The sequence below is a fragment of the Coccinella septempunctata genome, chromosome 9 (assembly GCF_907165205.1).
Source record: "Coccinella septempunctata chromosome 9, icCocSept1.1, whole genome shotgun sequence".
NCBI classification, from domain to species: Eukaryota; Metazoa; Arthropoda; class Insecta; order Coleoptera; family Coccinellidae; genus Coccinella; species Coccinella septempunctata.
In genome coordinates this window covers 6,496,666-6,508,450 of record NC_058197.1, presented here as the reverse complement: position 1 = coordinate 6,508,450, position 11,785 = coordinate 6,496,666, and the positions used below count along the sequence as shown (strand labels likewise).

Here is an 11,785-nt window from a genome sequence, read left to right as displayed (position 1 = left end):
CGGTTGTGATTCTTTCTCAAGGCTGGAATGTCAAAATAAAACTAGAAACAGATAAAAACGACCTAGAGACGATCTACCACTCACCTCGTATTTCATCGGATTGAATATCGTCAATTTTATTAAAATAATTGTATAAGTATCTCGAATTAAATTTCATTCAATCTTCAAGTGGTTCATGTGTTGTTAACACGACATGGGTAAACAGAATCGTCTCACGGTACGTTCCACAAATCGCAATGAGTGACATGGAGATGACATTCAACTCTCCCATAAAACATTATATATGTTCGTTAAAATATCACATCTCGGGTAAAAAACAATAAGGTAAAAACAACAATGGTAATATACAACTTAACAACTAAATCAAAACATTTTGTTCTTGGTGGATGCACCTTAGACACATTCAAATGACTTTCACCATAAAATACCAAAATGAACAAACAGCACAAAAATCGAGGCTCCGAAAGCTCTCAGTTGTATCCATAATTGAGAATCACCATTTTGAGTCACTGAACCCCAGCATTGCCCAATATAAGACTATCATACACCAAACTGAGATGTTGGACGTCTTCCCTATAGTTTACTGTGTTGTTGGACCTTATGTGAACCATTTCACTAATTAGCCGTCCACCGTAGATAGGTTCGTAATCCAGAACTGTGACCTCCGAGAAGTTGAATTTATGTCCTTCAGCATGGACGTGTGCAGCGAGAGCCGTTCCCTGTGTTATGTGAGATTTTTCTGCATCATTTTTATGTTGTCTTATCCTCTCCTGTAGTAGTTGTTTTGTCTGGCCTATGTAGCATTTTGTGCAGTTATTGCATTCTATTTTATAAACAATTTCTGATTGCTGTAAAATTGGTGTTCTTTCTTTTAGTTTTGTGTAAAATTTCATCTTATTATTGAGAACATTATAGAATGCTGCATCACCATTGTATTCGCGGAAAATTCTTTCAATCTTATATGACAATGTAGGATAAAATACTAGTTTGAAATATTTTTTAGTTGTTATATGTTGTGATGTTAATGTGTTCTGTGATGCGCTCACCGTCTCTACGTCCGTGTCGATGTTCGATCTGATAGTACGTTTCGCTCTATTGTAGATGTTTATACAGGTTTTTATGTAGTATGTTGGATAGTTGTTCTGTTTCAGGATTTCAGTCACTTTATTCAAGTTATTTATTCTATATTCCTCATCGCTCAGAGAAATCGCTCTATTTATCAAATTTCCTGCTATATTCCTCTTTTGTGAGAAGCTGTGATTGGAATGGAAATTTACGCACCTACCCGTGTTGATCGGCTTCGTGTACCAATTTGTTTTCAATCTATTTTTCTCTCTGATGATTAATATGTCCAAAAATGGAATACTCCGGTTCTTTTCTCTTTCTAGGGTAAACCTTATTTTCTGGTGGAATGAGTTAAAAACGTTCAGAGTCTCTTCGATTTTTTCTTTAGGTATCAATAGTAATGTATCATCAACATAGAGTTTTATTAGAGGGATATGGAAATTCAACTTTGATATCACGTACGTAAACAAAGCGAGCATAACTAATTTCGCAAATGTCGAGCTCGCCGGGGAACCCATTGCTGTACCCTCTATTTGATCATAGAAAACACCCTCAAAAACAAAGTACCCTCCTTCAAAACATAAATCTACAAGATGAACAAATTCTTTCCTTCTCAAATTCGTGAAGTTTTTAATATAGTGCCATTGATCTTTGATTGTTTTGATGACCAATTCTTTCGGAATGTTTGTAAACAAAGAAATTACATCTAGTGACACTAATTCATAACCATCCGGTACTACTGTTGATTTCAGTTCTTCAACCAACATGAATGAATTTTTAACATCGAACACAGAGGTTGATAGAACATCACTGAGTATTTCGTGTAGGAATTTTGCAATTTTGTAGCTGGGAGATTTTATGCTACTAACTACAGGTCTTAATTTTACTTCTCTTTTATGGGTTTTCCTAAGGAAGTATATTTTCGGTGCTACATTATTATACGATATTAGCATCTTGTACTGTGATTCTGTTATGATCGAGTCTTTCTTAAGTAGTTTTAAGTAATTATTAATTTTGTTCTGGATTCTTTTGGTTGGGTCAGATGGTAATGCCCTGTATGTTGCTCCATCATTCAGCATTTTTTTAGCCTCTGTAACATATTCGTCTTTATACATTATTACCGTGGTGTTACCTTTATCTGAGTTTCCTATGATTATTTCCGGGTGTTCCTTGATGAATCTTCCAGTTCGTATAAAGTGTTGTTTGAATGGGTCTTTGGGTTGTCGGTTCATTCTCACAAAGTTGTTGATTATTCCAACGCATCTTCCTCTGACCTGGTTTCTCTCATCCTCATCTTGAAACGTTGTTTGTGTGAAATTTTCTATATCTTTGATTAGTTGAAGTTTTGGAATGTGATCAGGTATAATCCCATGTTTCGGTCCGAGTCCCAAAATTAGTTTTACTTCTTCAGGAATCGCGACGTCGGTGTAATTGTTCACGAATCGGTCTGACTGTATAGCACCCACAGGGTGTCTCTGGTCTACAATTAGTCTATCGAGCTTTTTAATATTTTCGGTTTTGACTCTCTGGAATACTTTCTGAAAATGTCTGATTCCTGCGCCTGTAATCGCACTATATGTGGTACTGTTCACTTTGTCTACCACCCATTCTTGCGCTTTTCTCAGTTTTTGTTCCGTGTTATCTCTTTTCCAAATGGATATCTTGATTTCTATATTCAAAATTGACTTACGGAACTTTTTCATGGTCCTGTCAACCAAATATGAATAAGGATGTTCCTCCAGTTCCAGTGTATAAACCTGTCTGATATTATTTATTATATGTGATGGGAACACCTCCTTTGATCTGCATTGCAACAGAAAAATCACTCTGTTACTCAGTGACGCCAGTTTCCTGTTCAGATTGACAATATTTTTGCATCGAGAAAACACATCATCACCGTAAGTATGTCTGATGTGACTCATTAATCCCCCTGGTATCAAATTTCGATTATTGGTTACGTCCATATTATAAACATTAAAATAATTTTCGCAGGAATTTGGACAAATTTTTATTCGTTATCCTTTTAGTACATCGCCAACGTTTCGAATCGGTTGTGATTCTTTCTCAAGGCTGGAATGTCAAAATAAAACTAGAAACAGATAAAAACGACCTAGAGACGATCTACCACTCACCTCGTATTTCATCGGATTGAATATCGTCAATTTTATTAAAATAATTGTATAAGTATCTCGAATTAAATTTCATTCAATCTTCAAGTGGTTCATGTGTTGTTAACACGACATGGGTAAACATTCCAGCCTTGAGAAAGAATCACAACCGATTCGAAACGTTGGCGATGTACTAAAAGGATAACGAATAAAAATTTGTCCAAATTCCTGCGAAAATTATTTTAATGTTTATAATATGGACGTAACCAATAATCGAAATTTGATACCAGGGGGATTAATGAGTCACATCAGACATACTTACGGTGATGATGTGTTTTCTCGATGCAAAAATATTGTCAATCTGAACAGGAAACTGGCGTCACTGAGTAACAGAGTGATTTTTCTGTTGCAATGCAGATCAAAGGAGGTGTTCCCATCACATATAATAAATAATATCAGACAGGTTTATACACTGGAACTGGAGGAACATCCTTATTCATATTTGGTTGACAGGACCATGAAAAAGTTCCGTAAGTCAATTTTGAATATAGAAATCAAGATATCCATTTGGAAAAGAGATAACACGGAACAAAAACTGAGAAAAGCGCAAGAATGGGTGGTAGACAAAGTGAACAGTACCACATATAGTGCGATTACAGGCGCAGGAATCAGAAATTTTCAGAAAGTATTCCAGAGAGTCAAAACCGAAAATATTAAAAAGCTCGATAGACTAATTGTAGACCAGAGACACCCTGTGGGTGCTATACAGTCAGACCGATTCGTGAACAATTACACCGACGTCGCGATTCCTGAAGAAGTAAAACTAATTTTGGGACTCGGACCGAAACATGGGATTATACCTGATCACATTCCAAAACTTCAACTAATCAAAGATATAGAAAATTTCACACAAACAACGTTTCAAGATGAGGATGAGAGAAACCAGGTCAGAGGAAGATGCGTTGGAATAATCAACAACTTTGTGAGAATGAACCGACAACCCAAAGACCCATTCAAACAACACTTTATACGAACTGGAAGATTCATCAAGGAACACCCGGAAATAATCATAGGAAACTCAGATAAAGGTAACACCACGGTAATAATGTATAAAGACGAATATGTTACAGAGGCTAAAAAAATGCTGAATGATGGAGCAACATACAGGGCATTACCATCTGACCCAACCAAAAGAATCCAGAACAAAATTAATAATTACTTAAAACTACTTAAGAAAGACTCGATCATAACAGAATCACAGTACAAGATGCTAATATCGTATAATAATGTAGCACCGAAAATATACTTCCTTAGGAAAACCCATAAAAGAGAAGTAAAATTAAGACCTGTAGTTAGTAGCATAAAATCTCCCAGCTACAAAATTGCAAAATTCCTACACGAAATACTCAGTGATGTTCTATCAACCTCTGTGTTCGATGTTAAAAATTCATTCATGTTGGTTGAAGAACTGAAATCAACAGTAGTACCGGATGGTTATGAATTAGTGTCACTAGATGTAATTTCTTTGTTTACAAACATTCCGAAAGAATTGGTCATCAAAACAATCAAAGATCAATGGCACTATATTAAAAACTTCACGAATTTGAGAAGGAAAGAATTTGTTCATCTTGTAGATTTATGTTTTGAAGGAGGGTACTTTGTTTTTGAGGGTGTTTTCTATGATCAAATAGAGGGTACAGCAATGGGTTCCCCGGCGAGCTCGACATTTGCGAAATTAGTTATGCTCGCTTTGTTTACGTACGTGATATCAAAGTTGAATTTCCATATCCCTCTAATAAAACTCTATGTTGATGATACATTACTATTGATACCTAAAGAAAAAATCGAAGAGACTCTGAACGTTTTTAACTCATTCCACCAGAAAATAAGGTTTACCCTAGAAAGAGAAAAGAACCGGAGTATTCCATTTTTGGACATATTAATCATCAGAGAGAAAAATAGATTGAAAACAAATTGGTACACGAAGCCGATCAACACGGGTAGGTGCGTAAATTTCCATTCCAATCACAGCTTCTCACAAAAGAGGAATATAGCAGGAAATTTGATAAATAGAGCGATTTCTCTGAGCGATGAGGAATATAGAATAAATAACTTGAATAAAGTGACTGAAATCCTGAAACAGAACAACTATCCAACATACTACATAAAAACCTGTATAAACATCTACAATAGAGCGAAACGTACTATCAGATCGAACATCGACACGGACGTAGAGACGGTGAGCGCATCACAGAACACATTAACATCACAACATATAACAACTAAAAAATATTTCAAACTAGTATTTTATCCTACATTGTCATATAAGATTGAAAGAATTTTCCGCGAATACAATGGTGATGCAGCATTCTATAATGTTCTCAATAATAAGATGAAATTTTACACAAAACTAAAAGAAAGAACACCAATTTTACAGCAATCAGAAATTGTTTATAAAATAGAATGCAATAACTGCACAAAATGCTACATAGGCCAGACAAAACAACTACTACAGGAGAGGATAAGACAACATAAAAATGATGCAGAAAAATCTCACATAACACAGGGAACGGCTCTCGCTGCACACGTCCATGCTGAAGGACATAAATTCAACTTCTCGGAGGTCACAGTTCTGGATTACGAACCTATCTACGGTGGACGGCTAATTAGTGAAATGGTTCACATAAGGTCCAACAACACAGTAAACTATAGGGAAGACGTCCAACATCTCAGTTTGGTGTATGATAGTCTTATATTGGGCAATGCTGGGGTTCAGTGACTCAAAATGGTGATTCTCAATTATGGATACAACTGAGAGCTTTCGGAGCCTCGATTTTTGTGCTGTTTGTTCATTTTGGTATTTTATGGTGAAAGTCATTTGAATGTGTCTAAGGTGCATCCACCAAGAACAAAATGTTTTGATTTAGTTGTTAAGTTGTATATTACCATTGTTGTTTTTACCTTATTGTTTTTTACCCGAGATGTGATATTTTAACGAACATATATAATGTTTTATGGGAGAGTTGAATGTCATCTCCATGTCACTCATTGCGATTTGTGGAACGTACCGTGAGACGATTCTGTTTACCCATGTCGTGTTAACAACACATGAACCACTTGAAGATTGAATGAAATTTAATTCGAGATACTTATACAATTATTTTAATAAAATTGACGATATTCAATCCGATGAAATACGAGGTGAGTGGTAGATCGTCTCTAGGTCGTTTTTATCTGTTTCTAGTTTTATTTTGACATTCCAGCCTTGAGAAAGAATCACAACCGATTCGAAACGTTGGCGATGTACTAAAAGGATAACGAATAAAAATTTGTCCAAATTCCTGCGAAAATTATTTTAATGTTTATAATATGGACGTAACCAATAATCGAAAAAAATAATATTTGGAATCGTTTCCTCATTTATGTTGTTTAATAATAGGAATAGGCAGATAAAAAAGATTAGGTTCTCAGGATTGGCAAAGTACATTTTATTTCAAATAATATACGTTATCATGGTAAAATATAAACACTTTCAGAGATATCAATATTTATGAGGAATGATGTGCAACTACTTGGGAATTAGAAAATAGTATTCTTATGTTATAATTATGAGAATAAATGTATGTTATGTTCCTCAGTTGAGTAGAAAAGCTCCATCTTCCGCTGAGGTTAATATAAAGACCTATTATCATTAGCAAAATTTTTCCAGCATGTTAATTAAATCTTTCTGTGAGTATTTATTCCAGGGGATGGTAAAATGAAGTACCAATAAACCTTAATTCAGAAAGGGATTCTATGGAATTGGGATCAATGATACGTCAAAAAAAATTTTAAATAGTTTATTGAAACTCACAGATAACTACACAGATAAGAAGAATGATTTTTTTCTTTGATTTTTTATTTCTGGTTGAAAACAGTGATCAGTAGTCATAATGATAAGAACCAAGTCTTCTTTTTTTAAATAAAATTCTTTTTCATCTAAGATGTCTTGCGGTTTGTAAAATAAAACACAATGCTTTTCTTCTTGCATTTCTTTAACCCACGAGTCTACACTTACCCCATCATTTGGATGTCTTACTGCTGATGATGATAAGTTGAAAGACTGTTCGATGTTATATAAATTTTTTCTCCTTAAAAGGTGTATGCGGCTCACTTCTGTATCAGTTACATTTTCACGAACTTCATTGAGAATTTCGTCATATTAAATTTTACTAGCAATTTTTTGAGCTATTTTTTGTCTATTTATTTATTGGTTTTGATAGATTTACATATCCTGGATCAAGGTCATGTCCAACATGCGTTTCGATATATTCTGCTTGACATGTATTATTCAGTTTATTTTTTGAAAACTTTATGGAGGCCGGACAATGAGAATTAATTTTATAACTACCTTGTATCTTCAAATACCGTTAACGCCCATGCACTTTCCTCAACTCGCGGCAAGTAAGTTCCTGAACTATTACAAACCAAATAACCGGTTTTCCAGTTTCGTTGAATATTTGATGAAACTAGCGTTTGTCTTCGCTTCCAACTCATTTTTCAACACAAAAAACTCATCTTGAGAGTTAAATTTCAAGGTACTTGATATGATAACAATAGCTCATGAAACTGTTCAAAATTTTTCAAAATTTCATTCTTGAATGTGAAAAACTCATTACATAATGGATCCGAAGATGAATCTCCACCATGAATCTTCTGATGGTTCGTGAAATTATTTTTATCACTTAAGTTCTTTCCACGATGGCAGTTATACCTAATTATATTTCGCTGCATTTTTGTACAAGTTAGGAGCGATTTCATCTCTGTGAAAATTCCTGGCGTGTCTTCTCAAATTTGATATGTTGGAAAATACCTTGCCGCATTTATAACACAGACTAGCCATTTCTGCTAATTTGGGGGTTACAAAACGTGAACTTTATATATACGAAAAACCGCTTTGCGTTAATTTAATTAATTTTGAAATTCAGGAACATATAACCGCGTACATCATAGCGAATATAACTCCCACTTTCCACTACAGATGGCAGCTCAGCAGGGACAAATGAAGGTTCATTTGTAAAGCACAGGAAATAGACGCTAGTTCCATTCGCGAATCCAAAAATCAAAACGCCGCCTAGTGGCTGGATCACTAACCTACTATGTGAATAATAAATAGCGTTTTACTCGTTTGAGTTAGATATTTTCATTACATATTCGGTTATCAGTGAACTATATTCAGGAATTTTTTCGGATGTCTGACTAGAAAAATAGGTATTAAAAAAAATTGAGTGAGTATTTATATCAGTGTCATTCAGTTGAGAAACTTTTTATCTATTTTACTACAATTTTAAGTTAGGAGATATCTTTGTTCAAAATGAATTTTCTGGTGTTAGACGATGCAATGCGAATATTCATTTCCATGATTTTGATAGTGCCGAAAAACCTGAGTACCTATATGAGATTAAATTTCTGACACAACTGAAATCTAAAGTTGTACATGCATTGACGGACTTCAAGATCTTCAAGAAATGATATGGTGGGAGCATTTCAAATGAGAAGTGGTGATTTGACTTGAAATTTTGCAAGCTCCATTAAAAGTTATCAATAATTAAACTCTATCGACAAGAATTTCATTATTTCGGTATTTTTAATGAAATTATAACTGTAGAATCAATTTTCAGGCGGTCTTGTCAAGTTGGTTGTGACTTCTGGAAAATCATTTCTGTGTTGGCATTTTGAAATGAAATGTTTTCATCGAAATAAATTATCTCAAGTATTTACATTCATTTATTTCCACAAATAACTATTATCATGTAAATTATCTGTATATAAATTCTTGTAAAATCTTCATCAAACGACACTAACATGTTCAGGAAAGTTTTGGAGAAACTTGAGCACAATCAATAATCCCATAATTATTCACTAATTTCAAAAATATCGCGATAATCGAAAATGATCTACCATAACTGCTTTCACAATAGAGTTTTCACATAAGATACTCCTTTGTTTGTTTATAAGTCGCAGCGCCCTCATCGGTAGTTGGATTCGCCAATACAACTCTCCAAAGATCTTTGACTCTTTTCCATAACCTACACAGAACACCAATCTATGCATGAGTCTATGGCCCTGGCTGACTTAACCTAAAAATTCCAACGGTGTCAGAATGGAGTGTTCAAAAATTCAAAAAATCTTCTACCTTCGAGTTTCTGAAATTGAGACTACGGGAGTGCACCAATCGATTTCTTATGAAAAACTGCATGTATATAAATTACTGACAAAAACGATCAATGTCCGTAAAATTCTGCTTCATTTGAACTTAGTTTACTATTTAATAACAGTGATATTTGTAGATCAAAATTTCATGTACCTATTTTGAGGAAAATTAACAAAAGACTAAGGAGACCAGAACAGGTGTACAATAATGAAGCCCTGCAAGACTTCACGAAGAGGTGAGTGCTTCAGACCAGAACAATTGTATCCTTTGCATGATTCTTATAAGCCTTGTACTGATCCTTAGGAATACCTAAGAACCAGAAAGTAGTAGAGAACGGTTATTTTGGGGTTGTTGCAGCTGTCTCTGATATTATGTTACTCAATGAGCTTCTTTTTCTGGGTCATGTGATATCAGATTCAAAATTATTAAAGCTGGTGAAAAGATTTCTACTACATGCTGCCCTAATAATTTCTTGTGAAACAGTTCTACAAGCATCACTAGTACTTTGCACCTTGTTATTGGCAGTCGTCATAATCGTCCTGGGACAACAGATATTGAAGTACCAGTAATTGGGTAATTCTCTTCACATTCCGAAATTTAAATGTATTATTTATTTATCTTCGGTTTTTAGTTTGAAGGAAAGTAACTCTTCTTTCAAAACGTTGGAAAGCAAGATATAATCATTTGAAATCAATCGGTTATGACTGACTTCATATCTTAAAAATCATTCCCTCATATTCTCTCTCGTCCCAGTTAGTGGTTGAAACTTCATTTTTCATCAGATTCATCAATTCTTTAGTATATTTAATATTACTAAAATATTGATATGGTAATGTTCATTGTATTTCCCAATGAAAATTTATTCCACGACAAAGATATAAATAATACCAATAGCAATATTTGATTTGTGGTCGTACTGAAAGGATTATATAAACGCAAATTTCAGTTTTTCATACCTGTCAAGGCACAAACTATGGTGCTATGGTCATTTTTGTTCAACTTCAACCTGGTTTTGTGCCACAGTCTATTCAATTACAATTATTTTGATATTACATTTTTTCACATCATTCCCTTACAGGACGTTTATAAAAGATAGGGTTATTATGAATAACACTTACATTATTTTTTAATGCGTGTTGAAGGGTAGTATTCATGGTTCATGATGATGTTTCAAGGTCTGGTTATGTATCCAAGTTATCTTAGCTTTCGAGTGAATTCATCATTCTCTCACTATTTTAAAAACGAGGTAAGGAGGAGAATGTGAGGGAATTTTTATAAACCATAATCAGTGTGCAAAACCATAACCTCCTATAGAAACTTGTGTGTTTAGGTGTCTTTTGTTTTGAATTCCACTTATATTGCATGATTTTTTTATTTCTAACAGATGTTTGTAGCGCTAAGGATGGCATGACAGAAGAAGTTAGATGAAAATGTTCAAGAGTTTTGATGTTATAAAATGTTTCCAATAATTATAGTCCTAGAGTTTCTCATCTAAATTGTTGGTCTATGAGTCGTCGTTCTTAGTCTATAATATTTTATTTTTGATAGTACGGGCTAGTTGGAAGTAGTACTAGTAGTTAGTTTTGCATCTATTGATGAAAATGCCAACATTCATCTACTTTGGTATTTTTCAGGAGATCAAGATGGGATGAGAACAAATTGTTCGTTGATTTAGCAAACTAAGTTCCACTTCAACATTAATGTGAGTAATTTTTTTTTTGACATAACAGTTATGAGAGGGAGAAACAATGTCTTTGACCGAATATGTCAAGAGCCATCGACCTTAGGTCCTTCAGCTCAGTACAATTAATATAAATCAAATTTTATTGAGAAACAAAAAGAACAAATAAATTTCTACAGTGTATACACAATGATTTCAGGAAAGTTTGAAGGTTTTAAGTGTTTGTGTTGTCAGCTCTTCTCAATTTTTATAATAGTGTAGCCGTGGGAAATTTACTTCTCGTTCTTGAGTTCTCCTCATCATGATATAGATGTAATATCGTCGTTGAGCTGAGAAATCCTCGCAAGCGACAAATATCTGATTTTACAGGAAGCACATAAAACTGTTTTATGACTTCAATTCATTTCAACAATATATGATTTTCTGGGAAACTGTATAAGATAGATAGAGTTTATTGTTTCTGTATCAGACATAAAAATACTTCGAATACTTTCTTGAGAAAACATTGTCGCTTATTAAGTTTCCTTCACAAGTTTTAGCGAGGGACCTGAACTGATCTTGGAGCATAGTAGATCTTAAATAATTCTTGATAATTTTTAATTTTGAAAATGATCTTTTTCCAGATGCAACTGAAACCGGCAATGCTAGTAGTATTCTTAGTGCTATTGTTATATTCGGAAATGTAGAAATTAAGTCATTGCCAAAAATATATTGTAACAGTGATTGTGGATCCTTCGA

At 34.0% G+C, this 11,785-nt stretch overlaps 2 protein-coding genes and 1 long non-coding RNA gene across 4 annotated transcripts; 2 read left to right on the top strand and 1 right to left on the bottom strand.

The window, feature by feature from the left end:
- Positions 1 to 506: 506 nt before the first annotated feature.
- Positions 507 to 3,029, bottom strand: LOC123321051. Its single transcript, XM_044908557.1, has one exon. The coding sequence runs from the start codon at positions 3,027 to 3,029 to the stop codon at positions 507 to 509; it is 2,523 nt and encodes an 840-aa protein (XP_044764492.1).
- A 400-nt stretch (positions 3,030 to 3,429) lies between these two features.
- Positions 3,430 to 5,952, top strand: LOC123321050. The gene has a single exon (XM_044908556.1). The coding sequence runs from the start codon at positions 3,430 to 3,432 to the stop codon at positions 5,950 to 5,952; it is 2,523 nt and encodes an 840-aa protein (XP_044764491.1).
- A 3,322-nt stretch (positions 5,953 to 9,274) lies between these two features.
- On the top strand, positions 9,275 to 11,487 carry LOC123319853. Of its 2 annotated transcripts, XR_006538657.1 has the most exons (3): positions 9,282 to 9,441; positions 9,503 to 9,601; positions 11,001 to 11,487. It is a non-coding gene; the product is annotated as an uncharacterized LOC123319853 (long non-coding RNA). The 2 variants fall into 2 exon arrangements; XR_006538656.1 differs by having other exon boundaries at positions 9,275 to 9,601.
- Positions 11,488 to 11,785: the final 298 nt, after the last annotated feature.

Bases quoted from the DNA above. Each gene is read 5' to 3' on its own strand.
- LOC123321051 (XM_044908557.1), bottom strand. From the start codon at position 3,029: ATGGACGTAACCAATAATCGAAATTTGATACCAGGGGGATTAATGAGT.
- LOC123321050 (XM_044908556.1), top strand. From the start codon at position 3,430: ATGGACGTAACCAATAATCGAAATTTGATACCAGGGGGATTAATGAGT.